Here is a 23,279-nt window from a genome sequence, read left to right on the forward strand (position 1 = left end):
AAAAGGCACCATTTGATGAAATGGATTAAAAAGGAAGATCCAACAATTTGTTGCTTACAGGAGACCCATCTCACCGACAGAAGTAAGCATAGGCTTAGGATGAAAGGCTGGAAGAAGATTTACCAAGCCAATGGCAGGAGTAGCAATACTTATCTCTGACAAAGTAGACTTCAAACCTACGTTGATCAAACGAGACAAAGAAGGACATTCCATACTAATAAAAGGGGAAATAGACCAAAAGGAAATAATAATTATCAACCTATATGCACCCAATGTCAACACACCCAATTTCATCAAACATACCCTGAAAGACCTAAAAGCATATATTAACTCCAACACAGTGGTTGTGGGAGACTTTAACACCCCATTATCATCAATAGATAGGTCATCCAAACAAAACATCAATAAAGAAATTCAAGATCTAAAATATACCATAGATCAAATGGACCTAGTTGATGTCTACAGAACATTTCACCCAACTTCTACACAATATACATTCTTCTCAGCAGCCCATGGAACCGTCTCCAAAATAGATCATATCCTAAGGCACAAAGCAAGCCTCAGCAAGTATAAGAAAATAGAAATTATACCGTGCATACTATGTGATCACAATGCAATAAAACTAGAACTCAACAACAAAAGTAAAGACATAAAACATTTAAACAGCTGTAAACTGAATAACTCATTACTCAATGAACAATGGGTCACTGTTGAAATAAAAGAAGACTGAAAGATCCCAAATCAATGACCTAATGATACATCTCAAACTCCTAGAAAAACAAGAACAAGCAAATCCCAAAACAAATAGAAGAGAAATAATAAAAATAAGAGCTGAAATCAACGAAATAGAAACCAAAAAAACCATACAAAGAATTAATGAAACAAAAAGTTGGTTCTTTGAAAAAATAAACAAGATCGACAGACCCTTGGCCAAACCTGACTAAAATGAGGAGAGAAAAAACTCAAATTAGTAGAATCAGGAATGCAAAAGGGGAGATAACAACAAACACCACGGAAGTCCAGGAAATCATCAGAGACGACTTCGAGAACCTATATTCAAATAAATTTGAAAATCTTAAAGAAATGGGCAGATTTCTAGATACATACGATCATCCAAAAAAGAACCAAGAGGAAATTAATCAGCTGAATAGATCTATAACACAAAACGAAATTGAAGCAGCAATCAAGAGTCTCCCCAAAAAGAAAAGTCCAGGACCTGATGGATTCTCTGCTGAATTCTATCAGACCTTTAAAGAAGAACTGGTATCCACACTCCTTAAAATGTTCCACAAAATAGAAAGGGAAGGAAAACTGCCTAACACATTTTATGAAGCCAGTATTACACTTATCCCAAAACCAGGCAAAGACACCTCCAAAAAGGAGAACTATAGGCCAATCTCCTTAACGAACATTGATGCAAAAATCCTTAACAAAACAATGGCAAACCAAATTCAACAACACATCAAAAAGATTATTCACAACGACCAAGTTGGCTTCATCCCAGGAATGCAGGGGTGGTTCAACATATGAAAATCAATAAACGTAAAAAACCACATTAACAGAAGCAAAGACAAAAACCACTTGATCATCTCAATAGCTGCAGAAAAAGCCTTTGATAAGATCCAACACCATTTCACGATAAAAGCCCTAAGAAAACTAGGAATAGAAGGAAAGTACCTCAACATTATAAAAGCTATATATGACAAACCTACAGCCAGCATTATACTTAATGGAGAAAAACTGAAACCATTCCCTCTAAAATCAGGAACGAGACAAGGATGCCCACTTTCTCCACTCCTACTCAACATAGTACTGGAATTCCTAGCCAGAGCAATTAGGCAAGAAGAAGGAATAAAAGGAATACAAATAGGTAAAGAAACTGTCAAAATATGCCTATTGGCAGATGACATGATGCTATACCTTAAAGCCCTAAAAAACTCTACTCAGAAGCTCTTAGACACCATCAATAGCTACAGCAAGGTAGCAGGATATATAATCAACATAGACAAATCATTAGCATTTCTATACACTATTAATGAACAAACTGAAAAAGAATGTATGAAAACAATTCCATTTACAATAGCCTCAAAAAAATCAAATACCTAGGTGTAAACCTAACAAAAGATGTGAACAACCTCTACAAGGAAAACCATAGACTTCTGAAGAAAGAGATTGAGGAAGACTATAGAAAGTGGAGAGATCTCCCATGCTCATGGATTGGTAGAATCAACATAGTAAAAATGTCTATACTCCCAAAAGTAATCTACATGTTTAATGCAATTCCCATCAAAATTCCAATGACATTCATTAAAGAGATCGAAAAATCTACCGTTAAATTTATATGGAAACACAAGAGGCCACGAATAGCCAAGGGAATACTCAGTGAAAAGAACAATGCTGGAGGCATCACGATACCTGACTTCAAACGATATTACAAAGCAATAACAATAAAAACAGCATGGTACTGGCACAAAAACAGATATGAAGACCAGTGGAACAGAATAGAGGACCCAGATATGAAGCCACACAACTATAACTAATCTTGTCTTTGACAAAGATGCTAAAAATATACGATGGAGAAAAAGCAGCCTCTTCAACAAAAACTGCTGGGAAAACTGGTTAGCAGTCTGCAAAAAGCTGAAACTAGATCCATGTATATCACCCTATACCAATATTACCTCAAAATGGATCAAGGATGTTAATATCAGACCCCGAACTCTAAAGTTGGTACAGGAAAGAGTAGGAAATAGTCTGGAATTAATAGGTATAGGTAAGAACTTTCTCAATGGAACCCCAGCTGCACAGCAACTAAGAGATAGCATAGATAAATGGGACTTCATAAAACTAAAACGCTTCTGCTCAACAAAAGAAATGGTCCCAGACAAAGGACTGATAACCAGAATATATAGGGAACTCAAAAAATTAAATTCTCCCAAAATTAATGAGCCAATAAAGAAATGGGCAGGTGAACTAAACAGAACTTTCTCAAAAGAAGAAATTCAAAAGGCCAAAAAACACATGAAAAAATGCTCACCATCTCTAGCAATAAAGGAAATGCAAATTAAAACCACGCTAAGATTCCACCTCACCCCTGTTAGAATAGCCATCATAAGCAACACCACCAACAACAGGTGTTGGCGAGGATGCGGGGAAAAAGGAACCCTCTTACACTGTTGGTGGGAATGTAAACTAGAACAACCACTCTGGAAAAACATTTGGAGGCTACATAAAAAGCTAAACATTGATCTACCACTTGATCCAGCAATACCACTCTTGGGGATACACCCAAAAGAAAGCGACTCAGGTTACACCAGAGGCGCCTGCACACCCCCGTTTATTGCAGCACTATTCACAATAGCCAAGTTATGGAAACAGCCAAGATGCACCACTACTGACAAATGGATCAAGAATACGAGGCATCTATACACAATGGAATTTTGTGCAGCCATGAAGAAGAACGAAATGTTATCATTCGCTGGTAAATGGATGGAATTGGAGAACATCATTCTGAGTGAGGTTAGCCTGGCCCAAAAGACCAAAAATTGTATGTTCTCCCTCATATGCGAACGTTAGATCACAACGTGAACTAACACAACAAGGTGACTGAACTTTGATCACAAGATAAAAGCGAGAGCCCACAAGAGAGATATGAGGATGGGTAAGACACCTAAAAAATTAGCTAGCATTTGTTGCCCTCAACGCAGAGAAACTAAAGCAGATACCTTAAAAGCAACTGAGGCCAATAGGAGAAGGGGACCAGAAACTGGAGAAATGGTTAGATCAAAAAGAATTAACCTAGAAGGTAACACACACGCACAGGAAATCAATGTGAGTCAATGCCCTGTATAGCTATCCTTATCTCAACCAGCAAAACCCCTTGTTCCTTCCTATTATTGCTTATACTCTCTCTACAACAAAATTAGAGATAAGGGCAAAATAGTTTCTGCTGGGTATCCAGGGGGTAGGGGGGAGAGGCAGGGGGCGGGGTGGGTGGTAAGGGAGGGGGTGGTGGCAGAGGGGAGAAATGACCCAAGCATTGTATGCACATATGAATAATAAAAAAATTTAAAACTTAGAAAAAAAAGACCCTTCCCTCTGTGCTTAATATTGGCTGTGTTTCATTTCTTGTCATGATCTTACAAGGTTTTGTCTTCATAAAAAGGGGAGGGAACTGTTATCCTTCTTTATATATACATATAAAGGATATAATGTATATGAATATATATATTTACACACACACACACACATATATATATAAAACATGTATAGGGAGAATGTAAGTGTCACATCCTTTCTACCTGAAATGTTTTGTAGGATTGAACTGTGAAGCTGCCAGGGTCTGGAGACTGTTTTTGTTGTTGTGCCTGTGGCTTTTGGTTTATTTGTTTTTCAGACAGGGTCTCACTGGATTGTATAGGCTGGCCTCAAATTTGCTCTGTAGTCCAGACTATCCTCAAATTCATGATCCTCCTGCCTCAGCCTCCCAGTGGCTTGGATTGCAAATGTGCACCACCACGCCTGGTGCCTTTGGCTTCCTTCAGACTCTACTCATTCAGTATTTATAGGACCATTCTGATGTTTTGTTTGATTTTGCTTTGTCATTTTGGTGTGTTTACTTGAAATTTATATATTCTATCTAAATTTTCAAATTTTTATGCATACAAATGTTAAGGATTTTCACTTGTGAACTTTTAAATATCTTATTATCCACAACCATATCTCCTCATTCACTCCAGACATTGGTTATTTCATGATTTCTCCTTGTTTTCTGCAGATGCATACAAGGTAAATCTCGATCATATCCTTATCACAAAGAACCAATTTCGGCTGTGTTGTTTTATCATTAACTGATTCACAAATTTATCCTCATTTCATTTCCTCTGTTTTCTTTAGCTCTTTTTGTTTGTTTTGGTGATACTGGAGTTTGCACTCAGGGCCTCACACTTGCTAGCCAGGAGCTCTGCCCCCAGACCTATGCTTTCTTTAATCTTTATCTACTTTCTTCTTCTCAATTTTGATAGAGGATGTATGTGTCATTAACTTTCTCTCTCCTTTTTTATGCAATATAGACATGTGATAAGTATTCTTTAAGTTTTCATTACTATTGAGTTCAAAAGACTTTGTAATTTCATTGATGACTTCTTGTTTCAGTGGTGGGTTTGGTTTTTTTCTTTTTTTAATGAAGATATCTCTTAACCTAAGAACATATAGAGGATAACATGTTTCTTTTTCTTTTGTGATTGCTCTGGCTAGAATGTCCAGAACTGTGTTCAGAAGAAATGGCAAGCACAGGCCTCCTTTGCCTCCTTCCTGATCTCAGAGGAAAAGCTTTCACTCTTTCACCACTGACTATGATGTTCACAGTGGGGTTTTCACATAGGACTTTTTGTTCTTTTGCGGCAGCGTCCTTGTATTCAACACACTATTGTGTGTAGAAATTATTTTTAATCATAAAAGGACACTGAATTTGTCAGATGCTTTTACTTCATCAATTGAGAAGATCGTGAGATCGTTGTCCTTCATCTAGTTAATGTGCATGACATTAATTGATAGTCACTGGTCAAATCTTCCTGCATTCCCCAGATAAATCCCACATGGTCATGGGCTTTCCATAATCTCGGTTTGCTAGTGATTTATTTGTTCAGTGTTTTTTTAAATCAACGTTATTCCAGGATACTAGTTTGTTGTATACTTTTCTTGTGGCCCCTTTTTGTGACTTGGTGTCAGGGTAATGCTGTCCCCTTAAAATGAATTGGAAGTGTTCCAACTTCTTATGCTTTCAAAGACATTGAGGAGGATTGGCGCTTTACAGAGAGTCCTCCAGTGAAACCATCCGGTCCTTTCCTTTTTTCTTTAGGGATGTTTGTGATTACGGCTACAGTGTCCTTATTAGTTATAGGTCTGTTCAGATTCTGTATTTCTTCATGATTCACTCTTGGTAGATTGTATGTTTCTCAAAATTTGTGAACTTTTAGATTGTCTATTTTGTTGATGTATAATTAATTGTTCCTAGTATCCTCTTATCATCTTTTAATTTTAGCAGCATCACCGGTAAAGTCTCCTCTTTCCTTCTGAATTTAGTTATTTAAGTCTTCACTAACACTTTTTCTAGTTAACCTACTCAAGAGTTTGCCAGTTATGTTGGGCTTTTCCAAAATACAATCCTTCATTCCATTGATTCCATTTTTTTTTTGGTTGTACTGGATTTTGAACTCAGGGCCTTACACCTGGTGGTTGGACACTCTACATCTTGAGCCGCTCCCCTGGCCCTTTTTGTTTTAGTTATTTTTCAGTTATGGTTTCGTGATTTTGCCCAGGACTGGCCTCAGCCTGCCATCCTCCTCCTATGCCTGCCGTGTAGCTGGGATTACAGGTATGCCCCACTGTGCAGGGCTTATTGGTTGAGATGGGATTTCATTAACTTTTTGCCCAGGCTGGCCGTGAACCATGGAACCGTGATCCTCCCTGTCTCCACCTCTAGAGTAACTGAGATCACAGGTGTGTGCCACCATACCTGGCCATTTCATTTGGTTCTTCTGTTGTTTTCCTATTCTCTCTTTCCTTTCTTCCTAATTTAATCTTTATGTTTTCCCTTCTCGTGGTAATTCTGTGATTAAATTGCTCTTTTATATTGTGATACCTCTTTTTTTTTTTTTTTACTTTCATTTGCCTCAAGGCATTTTCTAAGTTCCCTCATGGTCTTTTTTTTTTTCCTTTGCTCCAATGGCTATTTGAGAGAGTGTTCTTTAATTTTCACATTTTTGTTAATCTTCTAATTCTCCTTCTGGAGTTGGTTTCTAGTTTCATTCTGCCACGGTCAGAAAAATACTCAGTATGATTTCAATCTTTTTCAGTTTCTTCAGATCCTAAATGTGGACAAAAAAGCTAAAATTAAAAACTTCCAGAAATGAATTAGAAGGATGTCATGATGAACATGCTATAGTCAAAGGACTCACTTCTGTTCCAAAGAAAGTAACAGCCACACACAAAACATGTTAAGTGGATTTCATCCAATTTAGCAACCCTACTCTTCATCATCAGGTAAATGAATATATACACAGGACAATGAACAAGTATGCAAAATATATAAGGACCTCATCATTCATTATTAAGAGGAGAGCCCAATAGTAAATGGGCAGTTCATGTGAAAAAGGATACACATACACCCAAGAGAAGAGGCTGGGCCCAGGTCACACACTGGCAGCGCCAGAGCTGGGTTAGAGACCTCAGGCAAGTCTCATCCCTTCTCTGGTGCAGTCTTATCATGTCAATCACGAGGGTGGACAGGACCCCAAAGCATCAGTGAAAGTGCAATGGGATTTGGTGCATGCAGCCTGGTGGGCAGGAGAGTCGGTGTTAAGGAAGAGTGTAGAGCAGGAGGACGTGTCACCCTCAGGACCCAGTGATCCCCTCCATGGCAGCAGCAAGAGACTTCAAGAGGCAGAACAGGCATCGCGCATCGTGTCCTTAGGATCCTGGGTTCCAGTCGTTGTGCTGCTCTCCCTGGCTGTACGACTTCAGACTAGTGGTCGTCCTCTCAGAGCTTCAGGTTCCTTGTTCATGGAATGGGCCTGACCAGCCCCTCCTCTCAGGGGTGCAGGTAGTTGTCAATACAGGCTCAAACAGGAAATTGCACATGAATATCCATTACAGTTTTCTGTATAATCATAAATAAGTGAAAGCCAGTGACTTGACCAATGTTTGTCCATGAGCAAGTGGAGGAGGATCAGAGAGCATACCAGGGCTGGGGAAGAGGCTGTGGGAGCCATCAAACATCATGAATACCACTGTTGCAGACCTGGCACATACAAGGGTCTCAAAAAATATGTGAGCCTATGTGGTGGAATGTCTATGGAAGGCCTGGCCTGGGGTGGGGGGGAGGCGTATCTTGGTCTCCTGGCTCTTCCCTTTCTCCTTGCCCAGATAGCTCTCAGCACGGACCCTTGCATGGTGTGGGGCTTGGGCCCCTGGTGGAACCCTCCCTGGGAAGAGGAGGTAGAAAGGGGAGTGTCCAGGCAGCCTGGAGCTGCCTGGCATTGTATCTCTGAGGGCTGTTTCCTCCACCTTTCTAGATGAGCTGCCTTATCTCAAGGGCCCTCTCCACACAGTGCTCAAACTCACACCTGAGGCTCATGTTGAGTGACCTCACCCTGACTCCAGAAAAGGCATGAGCCTACTGTTACCTCAGGAGTGTCTCAGCAGGTCCCAGTCACCTTGGGTAAAACTCATCATGCCAGACCTCATCTTTCCCATAGTCCCAACCAGAGAATTGGACACAGTTCATGTTTCTCTGGGAATGCGTGGGGTGGGTGTGTCTGTGCCTGTGTGTGTATTCCAGTTAAACTTTGGGACTCAGTGTTTGTCAGAATCCCAGAAGATCCGTGTGTCCAACCAGGGACTTTGACACCAGAGAGGAGAAATAAAAACACATGCCACCAAGTTGGATGCCCACCCTTGAGACCTCTGTGAAAAAGAGGTCCAGGTCCTGGGTGTGCGACCTATGCAGTCCCATACTCAAAAATGCTCCCCTGTTGTTGTCTTGAAAGTCTTAATCACTTTTGAGCAATGAAGGTCCAAGTTCTCATTTTCAACTGAGCCTCGCGATTTATGTAGCTGCACTGGGTGAGGATCTGGGTCTGGCTGAGATGGGAGCCTCTTTTGGACACTAACTTCAAAACTTTTAAGAAGTGAGAGGGACAACGCAGAGAAACTAAAGCAGATACCTTAAACGCAACTGAGGCCAATAGGAGAAGGGGACCAGGAACTGGAGAAAAGGTTAGATCAAGAAGAATTAACCTAGAAGGTAACACACACGCACAGGAAATCAATGCAAGTCAACTCCCTGTATAGCTATCCTTATCTCAACCAGCAAAAACCCTTGTTCCTTCCTATTATTGCTTATACTCTCTCTTCAACAAAATTAGAGATAAGGGCAAAATAGTTTCTGCCGGGTATCGAGAGGGTGGGGGGGGAGCGGGAGGGGGTGGGGGCAGGGGGGAGAAATGACCCAAGCATTGTATGCACATATGAATAACTTAAAAAAATTTAAAAAAAAGTGAGAGGGAGGCAGCGATACTGACACGACTTAACTGCTGTCTTCCTGGTCTGTCCTTCCAGGCTGTGAACACTGTCCCTGCCTGGTACTGAGCCCTTCCCAATAGGCCAACCTGTCTCTGCCCTCACTGCCTTGCACCTGGAGGATGTGCAGCCCAACCCCCAGCCCCTGCCAAGCATCACCCAGCCCTTTCCACCCCCAGTGCCTAGGCTTGGCCTCAGCCTCCCCGGGAGACTTCCGGGGAAGAGCACTGAAGCCCCTAGCAGAGCTCCGTTTCCTCACAGACAACGAATGGGTTGACTGGGTCTACATGAAGCTTTGTTTTCATTATGTCCTCCTCTCTCAGCAATACCTGCTGCCCCTCCTACCCAAGGCAGGGGGGAAAACCCCAATTGTGAGGCCTGCATCATTGTCCTTAAGGCTCTGTCCCTCTGTCCCAGAAAGGAGATGAGGGAAGGGTCATGGAATTTTGTCTCCACAAAGATGAGGATTCAGGAGGTGAGTGAACCCTGTGAGGTGAGTACCTGTGGACCCTGTCCCTCGGCGTGAGGGACGGTGGCACAAACCTCTAGTCCTCCACACCATCCCTTCCCCTACGTCCTCTTGGCATCTAGCTGGCACTGCTGCAGAACCCTTGTGGGACATCACGTAACCATATGCACGGGGGCCTCTCTGAACTCATGGTCTCTCTACTCAGTTGGAACCCCCACAACTCCCAGCATCCTACCCATACCTGTGTGCCTTTTCCACAGAGGTGGGGCCCACTGATCCCAGATGGCCTGCAGAAGTCTCTTTGTTAGCACCCCAGCCACACGCCTCTTATAGCAACCCAAAGGCAGGTAAAGGAGGGAACATCCAAATTAACTTTGCAACTTTAATCGTAACAACGATATGAAAAAACACAAACACACAAGAAACAGCACACAAGGAAAGCAGGAAAGATGAGGGAAGCTTCATCTTGCATGGTCCCTCCGACCCACAAGGAGAAGTGCCTGGAGTGCTGTGTGACAGGGACTCTGAGGAGGTGGTCTGCCTGGGTGAGGAAGATTGCTGCAGTTCCTCAAGGCTGTCTGGGACACAAGGGAGCAAAGGGTTCAGGACATGGATCAAATCCACAGCAACAAGGGAGGGACACAAACAATGAAGCAAGTGTGTTTCCCCACGATCATCACTGCCTCCACCCCCCAACCCGGCCTCCCCCGGCATCTCTCCCAGCTCCTCCACAGCCCTCCTGCAGGGTCTCACATCCCTGTGAAAATCTTACTGGATCCAGGAGAAGAAGCTGGCTCCAGCTCTTGCAGCATTTCTGGTCCGGATGGTGGAGCTGGTGCTAGGGCCATCGAGGATGCTGGTGCTGGCCCCACTGTTGGTGCCACTGCTGACACCAGCTCTCCATGTGGCTCTCCTGTTGGCACGGTTGCTATTCAGAATGTACTGATGGTACCTGGCCCAGAAAGCAAAAGGGATCCTGGCCCAGGCATCGCCAAAATCCCCATCCTCATCCCAGGTCAGCAGCTCGGCCTGGATGTCGTCCCAGCTCCACCGTCCAATCAGAGCTTCATCCCCGATATTCATCTGGGCCCTCATCTGGGCCCTGGCATGTTCCTCAGCCATATCCACGTCCATCGTCTTGAAAGCATCGTCAACAGCCTCCAAGAAATGAGCCTTCCATTCCCGGGGGTCTCGGTTCTGGTTCTGAGGTGGCAAACAGCAGCCTTAATGACAGGGCACCCCACATTCATGAAGCACCTACTGCCTGTGACAACCTTCTATGGGCTTCCAGTCATGATGGCAAAAACAAACAAGACTGGGATTGGGTTCTTACCATTCTGTGCCAAAGCTGGAAGCTCACCCCATCCCACACACTTACGTCTGTGAACTTAGGTCTAAGTTACTTAGAAACCTCGCATGGGATCATGACAAGGAGGCTGTGACCAAGAAACAAACAAGGCATGGAAAATGCCACCCTGGTGCCTGGCACCTGGTAGAGGCTCTTCAGTACCTGGGCAATGAATCTCAGCACTCTCATCTTGCTGGTCTCATGGCGGGCTCGCAGGCCCCAGAAGAACTCATACTCCGGTGGGCTGCTGTTAGGGATCTTCTTGTAGTCCAGGTACCTGAAGGTGAGAGGAAAATATCCTTTGAGTCTGGCCAGGCAGACCTGTTTTGACCTGATGGGCTCCAGGTAGGACCTCCTACACCCCCAATGCTGCAGGGTCAGCTCATGGAGGTGACCTGCCCTGCCCTCGTTCCCAATACCTCAGCCTCCAAGAGTGAGGCCTTCACAGCCTTATGCCACTGTTTCTGCCTGGAATCGGAGTGGAAGTGCAGAGGTGACACCTGTAGGGCATTTGCTCATAGGGAGGCCACAAGTGTCGTGCCCCTCATTGCCATGGGCCCAGATTCCTGTTGGGTGTGTTGTAAACAGGGGAGCCATTCTTTGGGCCCCCTGCTCTGAGCACACCCCACTTCAAGGATCCCGATGGAGTCATGGTCTGGAAAGATCCACTATGGAAAACGACTGGAAAGGATGAAATGATCAGCCAAGAGCAGCTCTATGTGTACTCCTAAATTTCTGACCCTCCCTCCCCCCACAGTGTGTGCGTGTGTGTGTGTGTGTGTGTGTGTGTGTATTTGTGCACATGCACACATGAGTCATGCTCAGAGATAACCGCTCTTGGAGCCCCAGGCTCCTTAGGTGTAAAACAGGAATCTCCCATGAAAACCTGCAGGACACCTGACACATATCACACCCTGCACAGCGTTCTCAGTCAACTGGTGCTTTCCCCAAGGCTGCCCCAGAAATTCACTCCCCACACACATGCAGACCCCAACCCTCGCCTATGCTCACTTCAGAGGCAAGCATCCCTCTAGTTTACTAGTTGCTTTGGCTTAGGGAATGGCTTTTTTTCTCTATAGACCATCAGCAAGGAACACACAAGAGCAGAGACAAGGTTAGCTGAGTCAATACTTACTTCTGCTTTACAAAGTCGTCTGTGATGAGCTTCCTCAGATCACCAAGGAATGGGTGCCTCACCCTGAAGGCAAGCCAAGAAATCCACGACTAGTGACAGTGGCAGCAGCACATGTGGGCAGGAGCACTCTTGGGCATGATCATGAGCTTCCCTGCCCAGAGGCCATCCCCTTGGAGACCCGACACACACCAGAGGCCAGATGGCTACTCGTCAGGGATGCCCAAGGAAGGGGATTGACAAAGCCCCTAACTCTGATTGTCTCTCTGAGGACAGACAGCTGAGAGGGTCCTGAGAGTCCCTAACCCCTAGTCCCATCCATCCTGGAGAGGCCCCCTGCCCTCTGCCTAGCCTAGAGTGCCCCACTCCCCTGCCCCAGACCCCAGGCTACTACAGTCCCAGGACCTCCTCTGCCAGAGGACAGCATTGATGGGCAGGAGCTGAGGAGCCAGTCATACCCAGGGCGCAGTCCCATCTTGCGGAGTGCCTCCCAGAGCACAACTGCAAGGAGAGATGGGGTACAAGAGTTTGACACACAAAGATGACACTGTGAGCAAACCCCTAGCTGCAGGGCCAGTACTCACCCTCGCTGGCCCGGTTGCCATTCATGAAGATGATGCCCAGAATCACCAAGAGAAGACTCAGCCGGGGAGTGTCCTTGGTCCTAAAGATGGAGAAAAAGAGATGCTGTCTAGAGGCCATTTCCTCCACAACACAGCCAGCTCAACTGACTAGCCTCTCCGAGACTTCCTAGCAGAAGGGGATTCTTCCTAGCCATATGCAGGGTCTGCGTCCAGATGGCAGACAATTAATGCACAGTTCCACAGCCTGAGACTTACTGACCTCACCCATAACAGGGACATGCTAATAATCCCTTGTCAGGGTTCTGTGGAGCACAGGGTGAGGCAGGGAGCAGGAGCTGGAGCAAAAGCTCGGCAAACTGCAATGAGACATCCAGAGGCAGATGCAGACCTTGCCGGCTATGCCCGCCTTAGGGTCTACACTCATCAGGCACCTCCCAGGAAGACCACCATGGCTAAACCCAGACCAGGCATGTGGTGGCAAGAGGCAAGCTGATTTTCTTCCCAGCTGGTAGGGAGTAGGGGGGAGGTGTGGTACAGAAGGAGAAATCCCAACAGTAGCAAGGCCTGGCCCCAGGATGCTACCCCCTTTCATCCAGCAGTCACTGCGTGCCACTCCCTGAGAGGGAGAGCCCTGCTGAGTCCTCGAGCAATGTGCTCCTGTTCCTGAGAGGATGTGGGCAGGGACAGGGTACTGCCAAAGAGGCCGCCACCCTCTTTTTCTTCCTCACTTCCCCAGGAGGCGAGCAGAAGAATCCCTCATGCAGACAAGAATGTACAGGTGTTCCCCCTTGTCGATTTCCTTCAGGTGGATCCCAAACTTCTACATGATGAGAAAACAGAGAGATCAAACCCCACGCTGGGCATCGCACTGAAGTCAAGCCCCAGTCAAAATGTTTCCTCAGGCCATGATTAAGGGCATGAGAAGACAGGGTCCTGAGGGCTGCCTGTGGGAGCCCTGGTGCCAGCAGAGACAATGAATGAGCCCCATCTCAGGAGATAGAGAGACACTCAGAGAGCAGGAGAGGAAAAGCACCAGCGAAGGGTCACACACGTGTCACACCGCTGGTGCTGCTCAGAGGTGGAGGGCTAGGGGAGGCTTCCAGAGCAGGCAGGATGGGCACTGGGCCTTGGAGGGCCCCAGGCTGCCCCGCTGTGCTTATTGTACACAGCCTCTCATCCCCTCACCCACCTTTTCCAGAGTGTAGGTAGCTCGTTCAATGATCTCAGGGAAGTGCTCATCATATTCTCGGATAACGTCCTTCAGCATGTCTACAGAAGGGGGAGGAGTTGGGGAAGCCACCTGGGTTGAACAGGAGACCCAGAGCTGCACCCCCTGGCCCAGTCGTGCTGAAGGCAGCCAGTCAGGATCCCGTTCTGTGGAAATGGAGGAACCAACCACAGCCGGAGGGTGGGGCACATAAGCAAAGTGATGCCCACAGAGCAGGGATTGATAGCAGGGCATAGGATACCTACCTGAGCGTTTGATGGGGATCTTCTTGTAGTCTTTAATCATCAGGTATTTCACCAACTTATTTGCCTGGATAAGGAGGAACATGGTGGGGGAGATGAGGAGATCAAGGCCTGGGCGACTTCAGAGTTCTGGCCCATGGGCGAAGGAAGAGACAGGGAGGGAAGACTTCTTACCCTCTCTTGCAGAAGGGTCACGTTGCGGGGGGGCAAGCACAGCACATGCCTTGAGGGTATCTGGGACCGAGGAGCTACTGGGGGCCGAGGGGCCAACTGAGCCTGCACCATCAGTGGAGGCTGTGATGCTCTCCAGGTCAGTGGGACCGCAGAAGGCTCTCTCTCCTCCTCGCTGCTCTCATATTCGTCATCCAGGTGCTTTGACTGGATCATCAGAGACAGGAAAGACCCAGGGCTTTCAGACTCCCCATGCAAAAGCGCCCGGCACACACTTTACCCCTAGCAGGCACTTGGCAGCAAGAGTAGTACAAGCAGTGGCTGGCATGTGTTGAGAGCTTACTAAGTGCCAGGCACTGAGCCAACCTCTTCTCCCACCAGCCGTGAGGGTAGGAGCTATGTGGAATAAAAAAGTCCTCAACAAACATGTGCTGGAGAAACATGGACATGCTGAAAGGAGAGGAGGGGGTGGAGAGGAAAGGGAAAGGAGAGGAGCCAGGGGCTCTGCAGCTGGCAGGGATATCTCACCTTCTTCGTCCTCTTGCCTCCCATCCTGACCCAGGCCTCAGCACTTTGCCGAGCAGTGGCAGCTGCCCCCTCAGGCTCGGTGATGGTTGTAGCCATCTTGGCCTTGGCAGCAGCTGTTCCAATGACATTCTGAGGCTCCACCCACCGAGTCTTGGCCAGAGCCTTCCCAGACTTGGTCGTCTTGGGACGGGTGGCTGCCCCCTCCCTGGCAGGTGCTGCCTGGAGCACACAGGAGGCAACACTGGGGCCCTCTGTGGCAGCCTCTTGGGTCGGGGCAGGTCTCTTGGGGCGTGGGAAGGCCACACCACTGACACCTGCTGGCTGAGTGAAATCAAAGACATCATTCTGGCCCAGGAAGGCTGTCTGGAGCCCAGTGGCAGCCATCTCCCTGGTACTCGGAGCCTGAGAAAAAGCACAGGCAGTACTGGGGCCCTCGGTAACAGCCTCCTGGGCTGGGGATACCATCTGGGACTGTGTGGAGGTTGCTGGAGCCGCCTCACCGGCGGCTAACACCTGGGAGGTCTGTGAAGAGGCAAGGACTGTCTTGGGGGTTGCCCTCTGAGCCTCAGCATGTGTTGTGGGCTGGGCATTGACTCCTGGGACCTGCCGTGTGGTCACCACGTGGCTGGCGACCACATGATTGAATGATCTACAGACGGCAGCTGCGGCAGCCCTCGAGGCCCGGTTGGAGGCAGCAGAGCGGGCTATATTGGTGTCCCGGGCCTCTGTCTCATTGGCGAGGGTGTCTGGATCCAGCTGCAATGCCTCCACCAGGGTCCGGGCCAGCACAGGGTTTTCCACTTCCCAGGGCTCATTCTGCAAGGCCAGAGTGCATGGGAAGGGAGGGGAAGAAAACTGTACACACTGGCATCATGCTTACTGGGCAGCTCAGTCGCCTCCCAGCACCCGAAGACATTCCAAAACGGGGAAGCTTTGGGAAAGCTGGGCATGTCTTCCCCACTCGGCCAGCTCTCCCCTTCATCAACCTCCCCTTCACAGGGGACAAGGTCCAGGACTAGCAGGGGGCCAAGGAGGGGCCTCACCGATAAGATGCGAAGGCCTGGACCCATGCTGCCAAAGGCTCTGAGGAAACGGATGTCGAAGCTGGTGAGGGTGCCATAGCCACCAAAAGCACCAAATTCTTCATAGTCGTTGCCTCCAACCATCTCTTCCTCCCTGACTTGGTCTCCACCCTCATCCATGTCTTCAACATTGGAGTTTTCTGGCTGCAAGCTGTAGCTTCCCTCAGCCATGCTGCGGGTCCCAAGAAGGAGACAGCTCAGCCTGAAAGGGAGGGGGCGGCAGCTTCAAGGGGAGGGGGCGGCAGATGCAGTGGCAGACAGCATCTCTCCCGAGGTGAGGGAGGGCACTCATCAGGTTACCAGGCAGTACTACTCAGCACAGGGGCGGGGCGGTGGGGGTGCGGTACAGTAGGGGGTAGTCTGTCAGGGACAGAGCCTGTGCTGAGGGATAGAGGAGATCTCTGAGGAGACACCACACCCCTTTCAGTGTTGTTAGAATGGGCAGGCTCCCCATCACAGTGGCTAGATTTGAATAGCGGGTGTACTGGAGGGCTAGGGTCCTAAGAGAGAGGGAAAAACAAAGGGCTTGAATTTAAGGGCAGGAGCAGGGGACCACGATCAAGGGCGAGCAAATGGGAGGGCTCAGTCAACAGGAATAGTTGAAAGCTCTGGGAAACTGAATCCCAGGGACCTTATGGCCGGGTCCAGTCGGGACGGGGCGGGGTGGAGGGGTGGGTGGGGATTCAGCTGATTCCACTCCAAGTTAGGCTCCAATGGAGCGCTAGGCGCAGATGGACAGAGGCCGTGAACCTAGGTGAGGCTCGAAGTGGAGCCCTGGAGAACTCAAGTCCAAGGACTGGGAGTCCAGGAAGGGGACAAGCGGCTCCCTTGGAGTAATCTAGGAGCGGTGGGGGTTGGGGTGGGGCCTCGGGTTAAAGAAAGCTCAGCTCACAGCACATGAGTCTGCTACAGGGGTTGGGATCATGTGCTCTTGCTGCCAGTAGGCTCGGATCCGGGTGCTCGGGTCTGATGGTCATGGGGGTTGGAGGGGAGAAGGGAGGGCTCCTATCCAGACCTTGGGTCTAATGGGGGTCCGGTTCTGAGTGCTTGGGCTTTGTCCAGATCCCGGAACCGGCGTGAGGGGGCGGGAGCGGCATGTCGGGTTGCAGTTTGCCCTCTTATGGTCCTGTCTGGGGCTGGATCCTTACCTTCCCTGGGGCTCCAATGGCGTCTGGGGCCTCCGTACCAGGAATCCAGCAGCCGCGCCCTCGCCTACTGCTGCCAGCGCAGCAGCTCCGACCACCCCGCCCCTCTGCTTTGCGCACCCCGCCCCCCCCGCCACCCCGCCACCCCGCCACCCCGACCTTCCAACCCTGCCCCCCTCCATGGACCGAGAGCCTGCGCATGCGTGGACCCTTCCAGCCCACCCGCTTTCCCAACAAAAGCCCCTTTCCTCCGTGTCTCCAGTGCGCATGCGATTCCGCGGTTGAGTGGGCGGAGGGGTTGCAGCAGAGGCGAGTGGTAGGGAGGGTTCTCCTTCCCTCTTCATTCCCCTTACCCTTGCTCCTCATACTGCAGGCGGCTACACTCATACCGTGTAGTGCAGCCCAATCCACCCAACCATCTATCCTCAAAATTCCACCACTATTGCACAATACTTCTCAATCCTGCCCTTTCACCTAAGCTCGCCCCCCGCAGGTGCTCCAGGGTGAACTTTCTGAGTAGCTCACTCAAAAGCAGGAATGCATAAGCTGTTGTGAGGATTCAGTGAGTTTATATTAAGATATAAAATGTGTGTTACAGTGCATGGAACAGAGTAAGCACAAAATAAATTTTCATTATAGAGTCTAGAGAAATCACAACAGTTTATGCATCACAGCCTGTGTGTCCTTGCGCAGGACCCACTTACTGTGCTTCCCACTTTACGTATTGAAGAATCAGGCTCAGAGAAGTTGCGTGGCCCAAGGGCGGGGGGAGGGGGTCACACAGCCAGGGACAGACAGTCTGGGCACTCTGTCTCTGTAATTCTGTAGCTCAGCCCATCCTCTTTCTGTAAGACCATGAGGATTTCCACTTGCTGCAGTTACAGACCCAACTAGAGATCTCTTTAATGTTATCTAAGGGGTCATGTTGGGGTAGTGGAGCACGGAGCATCTGACACCAGGCTGCAGGAGCTTAGGTGAAAGGGCAGGATTGAGAAGTATTGTGCAATAGTGGTGGAATTTTGAGGATAGATGGTTGGGTGGATTGGGCTGCACTACACGGTATGAGTGTAGCCGCCTGCAGTATGAGGAGCAAGGGTAAGGGGAATGAAGAGGGAAGGAGAACCCTCCCTACCACTCGCCTCTGCTGCAACCCCTCCGCCCACTCAACCGCGGAATCGCATGCGCACTGGAGACACGGAGGAAAGGGGCTTTTGTTGGGAAAGCGGGTGGGCTGGAAGGGTCCACGCATGCGCAGGCTCTCGGTCCATGGAGGGGGGCAGGGTTGGAAGGTCGGGGTGGCGGGGTGGCGGGGTGGCGGGGGGGGCGGGGTGCGCAAAGCAGAGGGGCGGGGTGGTCGGAGCTGCTGCGCTGGCAGCAGTAGGCGAGGGCGCGGCTGCTGGATTCCTGGTACGGAGGCCCCAGACGCCATTGGAGCCCCAGGGAAGGTAAGGATCCAGCCCCAGACAGGACCATAAGAGGGCAAACTGCAACCCGACATGCCGCTCCCGCCCCCTCACGCCGGTTCCGGGATCTGGACAAAGCCCAAGCACTCAGAACCGGACCCCCATTAGACCCAAGGTCTGGATAGGAGCCCTCCCTTCTCCCCTCCAACCCCCATGACCATCAGACCCGAGCACCCGGATCCGAGCCTACTGGCAGCAAGAGCACATGATCCCAACCCCTGTAGCAGACTCATGTGCTGTGAGCTGAGCTTTCTTTAACCCGAGGCCCCACCCCAACCCCCACCGCTCCTAGATTACTCCAAGGGAGCCGCTTGTCCCCTTCCTGGACTCCCAGTCCTTGGACTTGAGTTCTCCAGGGCTCCACTTCGAGCCTCACCTAGGTTCACGGCCTCTGTCCATCTGCGCCTAGCGCTCCATTGGAGCCTAACTTGGAGTGGAATCAGCTGAATCCCCACCCACCCCTCCACCCCGCCCCGTCCCGACTGGACCCGGCCATAAGGTCCCTGGGATTCAGTTTCCCAGAGCTTTCAACTATTCCTGTTGACTGAGCCCTCCCATTTGCTCGCCCTTGATCGTGGTCCCCTGCTCCTGCCCTTAAATTCAAGCCCTTTGTTTTTCCCTCTCTCTTAGGACCCTAGCCCTCCAGTACACCCGCTATTCAAATCTAGCCACTGTGATGGGGAGCCTGCCCATTCTAACAACACTGAAAGGGGTGTGGTGTCTCCTCAGAGATCTCCTCTATCCCTCAGCACAGGCTCTGTCCCTGACAGACTACCCCCTACTGTACCGCACCCCCACCGCCCCGCCCCTGTGCTGAGTAGTACTGCCTGGTAACCTGATGAGTGCCCTCCCTCACCTCGGGAGAGATGCTGTCTGCCACTGCATCTGCCGCCCCCTCCCCTTGAAGCTGCCGCCCCCTCCCTTTCAGGCTGAGCTGTCTCCTTCTTGGGACCCGCAGCATGGCTGAGGGAAGCTACAGCTTGCAGCCAGAAAACTCCAATGTTGAAGACATGGATGAGGGTGGAGACCAAGTCAGGGAGGAAGAGATGGTTGGAGGCAACGACTATGAAGAATTTGGTGCTTTTGGTGGCTATGGCACCCTCACCAGCTTCGACATCCGTTTCCTCAGAGCCTTTGGCAGCATGGGTCCAGGCCTTCGCATCTTATCGGTGAGGCCCCTCCTTGGCCCCCTGCTAGTCCTGGACCTTGTCCCCTGTGAAGGGGAGGTTGATGAAGGGGAGAGCTGGCCGAGTGGGGAAGACATGCCCAGCTTTCCCAAAGCTTCCCCGTTTTGGAATGTCTTCGGGTGCTGGGAGGCGACTGAGCTGCCCAGTAAGCATGATGCCAGTGTGTACAGTTTTCTTCCCCTCCCTTCCCATGCACTCTGGCCTTGCAGAATGAGCCCTGGGAAGTGGAAAACCCTGTGCTGGCCCGGACCCTGGTGGAGGCATTGCAGCTGGATCCAGACACCCTCGCCAATGAGACAGAGGCCCGGGACACCAATATAGCCCGCTCTGCTGCCTCCAACCGGGCCTCGAGGGCTGCCGCAGCTGCCGTCTGTAGATCATTCAATCATGTGGTCGCCAGCCACGTGGTGACCACACGGCAGGTCCCAGGAGTCAATGCCCAGCCCACAACACATGCTGAGGCTCAGAGGGCAACCCCCAAGACAGTCCTTGCCTCTTCACAGACCTCCCAGGTGTTAGCCGCCGGTGAGGCGGCTCCAGCAACCTCCACACAGTCCCAGATGGTATCCCCAGCCCAGGAGGCTGTTACCGAGGGCCCCAGTACTGCCTGTGCTTTTTCTCAGGCTCCGAGTACCAGGGAGATGGCTGCCACTGGGCTCCAGACAGCCTTCCTGGGCCAGAATGATGTCTTTGATTTCACTCAGCCAGCAGGTGTCAGTGGTGTGGCCTTCCCACGCCCCAAGAGACCTGCCCCGACCCAAGAGGCTGCCACAGAGGGCCCCAGTGTTGCCTCCTGTGTGCTCCAGGCAGCACCTGCCAGGGAGGGGGCAGCCACCCGTCCCAAGACGACCAAGTCTGGGAAGGCTCTGGCCAAGACTCGGTGGGTGGAGCCTCAGAATGTCATTGGAACAGCTGCTGCCAAGGCCAAGATGGCTACAACCATCACCGAGCCTGAGGGGGCAGCTGCCACTGCTCGGCAAAGTGCTGAGGCCTGGGTCAGGATGGGAGGCAAGAGGACGAAGAAGGTGAGATATCCCTGCCAGCTGCAGAGCCCCTGGCTCCTCTCCTTTCCCTTTCCTCTCCACCCCCTCCTCTCCTTTCAGCATGTCCATGTTTCTCCAGCACATGTTTGTTGAGGACTTTTTTATTCCACATAGCTCCTACCCTCACGGCTGGTGGGAGAAGAGGTTGGCTCAGTGCCTGGCACTTAGTAAGCTCTCAACACATGCCAGCCACTGCTTGTACTACTCTTGCTGCCAAGTGCCTGCTAGGGGTAAAGTGTGTGCCGGGCGCTTTTGCATGGGGAGTCTGAAAGCCCTGGGTCTTTCCTGTCTCTGATGATCCAGTCAAAGCACCTGGATGACGAATATGAGAGCAGCGAGGAGGAGAGAGAGCCTTCTGCGGTCCCACTGACCTGGAGAGCATCACAGCCTCCACTGATGGTGCAGGCTCAGTTGGCCCCTCGGCCCCCAGTAGCTCCTCGGTCCCAGATACCCTCAAGGCATGTGCTGTGCTTGCCCCCCCGCAACGTGACCCTTCTGCAAGAGAGGGTAAGAAGTCTTCCCTCCCTGTCTCTTCCTTCGCCCATGGGCCAGAACTCTGAAGTCGCCCAGGCCTTGATCTCCTCATCTCCCCCACCATGTTCCTCCTTATCCAGGCAAATAAGTTGGTGAAATACCTGATGATTAAAGACTACAAGAAGATCCCCATCAAACGCTCAGGTAGGTATCCTATGCCCTGCTATCAATCCCTGCTCTGTGGGCATCACTTTGCTTATGTGCCCCACCCTCCGGCTGTGGTTGGTTCCTCCATTTCCACAGAACGGGATCCTGACTGGCTGCCTTCAGCACGACTGGGCCAGGGGGTGCAGCTCTGGGTCTCCTGTTCAACCCAGGTGGCTTCCCCAACTCCTCCCCCTTCTGTAGACATGCTGAAGGACGTTATCCGAGAATATGATGAGCACTTCCCTGAGATCATTGAACGAGCTACCTACACTCTGGAAAAGGTGGGTGAGGGGATGAGAGGCTGTGTACAATAAGCACAGCGGGGCAGCCTGGGGCCCTCCAAGGCCCAGTGCCCATCCTGCCTGCTCTGGAAGCCTCCCCTAGCCCTCCACCTCTGAGCAGCACCAGCGGTGTGACACGTGTGTGACCCTTCGCTGGTGCTTTTCCTCTCCTGCTCTCTGAGTGTCTCTCTATCTCCTGAGATGGGGCTCATTCATTGTCTCTGCTGGCACCAGGGCTCCCACAGGCAGCCCTCAGGACCCTGTCTTCTCATGCCCTTAATCATGGCCTGAGGAAACATTTTGACTGGGGCTTGACTTCAGTGCGATGCCCAGCGTGGGGTTTGATCTCTCTGTTTTCTCATCATGTAGAAGTTTGGGATCCACCTGAAGGAAATCGACAAGGGGGAACACCTGTACATTCTTGTCTGCATGAGGGATTCTTCTGCTCGCCTCCTGGGGAAGTGAGGAAGAAAAAGAGGGTGGCGGCCTCTTTGGCAGTACCCTGTCCCTGCCCACATCCTCTCAGGAACAGGAGCACATTGCTCGAGGACTCAGCAGGGCTCTCCCTCTCAGGGAGTGGCACGCAGTGACTGCTGGATGAAAGGGGGTAGCATCCTGGGGCCAGGCCTTGCTACTGTTGGGATTTCTCCTTCTGTACCACACCTCCCCCCTACTCCCTACCAGCTGGGAAGAAAATCAGCTTGCCTCTTGCCACCACATGCCTGGTCTGGGTTTAGCCATGGTGGTCTTCCTGGGAGGTGCCTGATGAGTGTAGACCCTAAGGCGGGCATAGCCGGCAAGGTCTGCATCTGCCTCTGGACGTCTCATTGCAGTTTGCCGAGCTTTTGCTCCAGCTCCTGCTCCCTGCCTCACCCTGTGCTCCACAGAACCCTGACAAGGGATTATTAGCATGTCCCTGTTATGGGTGAGGTCAGTAAGTCTCAGGCTGTGGAACTGTGCATTAATTGTCTGCCATCTGGACGCAGACCCTGCATATGGCTAGGAAGAATCCCCTTCTGCTAGGAAGTCTCGGAGAGGCTAGTCAGTTGAGCTGGCTGTGTTGTGGAGGAAATGGCCTCTAGACAGCATCTCTTTTTCTCCATCTTTAGGACCAAGGACACTCCCCGGCTGAGTCTTCTCTTGGTGATTCTGGGCATCATCTTCATGAATGGCAACCGGGCCAGCGAGGGTGAGTACTGGCCCTGCAGCTAGGGGTTTGCTCACAGTGTCATCTTTGTGTGTCAAACTCTTGTACCCCATCTCTCCTTGCAGTTGTGCTCTGGGAGGCACTCCGCAAGATGGGACTGCGCCCTGGGTATGACTGGCTCCTCAGCTCCTGCCCATCAATGCTGTCCTCTGGCAGAGGAGGTCCTGGGACTGTAGTAGCCTGGGGTCTGGGGCAGGGGAGTGGGGCACTCTAGGCTAGGCAGAGGGCAGGGGGCCTCTCCAGGATGGATGGGACTAGGGGTTAGGGACTCTCAGGACCCTCTCAGCTGTCTGTCCTCAGAGAGACAATCAGAGTTAGGGGCTTTGTCAATCCCCTTCCTTGGGCATCCCTGACGAGTAGCCATCTGGCCTCTGGTGTGTGTCGGGTCTCCAAGGGGATGGCCTCTGGGC

At 50.4% G+C, this 23,279-nt stretch overlaps 2 protein-coding genes and 1 non-coding gene across 7 annotated transcripts; 1 reads left to right on the forward strand and 2 right to left on the reverse strand.

Annotated features, from left to right (window-relative positions):
* Positions 1–9,859: 9,859 nt before the first annotated feature.
* On the reverse strand, positions 9,860–17,133 carry LOC109678445 (melanoma-associated antigen D4). 4 transcript variants are annotated; one of them, XM_074062564.1, is made up of 13 exons: positions 17,011–17,133; positions 15,824–16,064; positions 14,781–15,596; positions 14,256–14,459; positions 14,085–14,148; positions 13,801–13,880; positions 13,340–13,431; positions 12,612–12,691; positions 12,486–12,528; positions 12,031–12,093; positions 11,058–11,172; positions 10,320–10,750; positions 9,860–10,121 (listed from the first exon to the last, which is right to left on the reverse strand). In XM_074062564.1, exons 2-13 carry the CDS (start codon positions 16,031–16,033, stop codon positions 9,875–9,877), a joined length of 2,445 nt encoding a protein of 814 aa, XP_073918665.1. In that variant the 5' UTR covers positions 16,034–16,064; positions 17,011–17,133; the 3' UTR covers positions 9,860–9,874. The 4 variants fall into 4 exon arrangements, with proteins under 4 accessions (XP_073918665.1, XP_073918666.1, XP_020009580.1 ...); XM_074062565.1 differs by having other exon boundaries at positions 15,824–16,034; positions 17,011–17,123; XM_020153991.2 differs by having other exon boundaries at positions 9,916–10,125.
* Positions 11,394–11,522, reverse strand: LOC141420183 (small nucleolar RNA SNORA11). Its single transcript, XR_012444853.1, has one exon. It is a non-coding gene; the product is annotated as a small nucleolar RNA SNORA11 (small nucleolar RNA).
* Positions 17,134–18,329: 1,196 nt separating the features above from the next.
* LOC141419605 (melanoma-associated antigen D4-like) lies at positions 18,330–23,098 on the forward strand. 2 transcript variants are annotated; one of them, XM_074062700.1, is made up of 9 exons: positions 18,330–18,452; positions 19,399–19,639; positions 19,867–20,682; positions 21,004–21,207; positions 21,315–21,378; positions 21,583–21,662; positions 22,032–22,123; positions 22,772–22,851; positions 22,935–23,098. In XM_074062700.1, exons 2-9 carry the CDS (start codon positions 19,430–19,432, stop codon positions 23,081–23,083), a joined length of 1,695 nt encoding a protein of 564 aa, XP_073918801.1. In that variant the 5' UTR covers positions 18,330–18,452; positions 19,399–19,429; the 3' UTR covers positions 23,084–23,098. The 2 variants fall into 2 exon arrangements, with proteins under 2 accessions (XP_073918801.1, XP_073918802.1); XM_074062701.1 differs by having other exon boundaries at positions 18,340–18,452; positions 19,429–19,639.
* Positions 23,099–23,279: the final 181 nt, after the last annotated feature.

Source organism: Castor canadensis, chromosome X (genome assembly GCF_047511655.1).
Source record: "Castor canadensis chromosome X, mCasCan1.hap1v2, whole genome shotgun sequence".
In the NCBI taxonomy this organism is placed as follows: domain Eukaryota; kingdom Metazoa; phylum Chordata; class Mammalia; order Rodentia; family Castoridae; genus Castor; species Castor canadensis.

Excerpts from the sequence above, each read along its gene's own strand:
- LOC109678445 (XM_074062564.1), bottom strand. The coding sequence starts at position 16,033 with ATGGCTGAGGGAAGCTACAGCTTGCAGCCAGAAAACTCCAATGTTGAA. Across the intron at positions 12,692-13,339 it reads TCTGCTCGCCTCCTGGGGAA|GACCAAGGACACTCCCCGGC; the intron begins GTGAGGAAGAAA and ends CTCCATCTTTAG. Across the intron at positions 12,529-12,611 it reads TGGCAACCGGGCCAGCGAGG|TTGTGCTCTGGGAGGCACTC; the intron begins GTGAGTACTGGC and ends CTCTCCTTGCAG.
- LOC141419605 (XM_074062700.1), top strand. The coding sequence starts at position 19,430 with ATGGCTGAGGGAAGCTACAGCTTGCAGCCAGAAAACTCCAATGTTGAA. Across the intron at positions 19,640-19,866 it reads CAGGCCTTCGCATCTTATCG|AATGAGCCCTGGGAAGTGGA; the intron begins GTGAGGCCCCTC and ends CTGGCCTTGCAG. Across the intron at positions 21,208-21,314 it reads TGACCCTTCTGCAAGAGAGG|GCAAATAAGTTGGTGAAATA; the intron begins GTAAGAAGTCTT and ends CTCCTTATCCAG.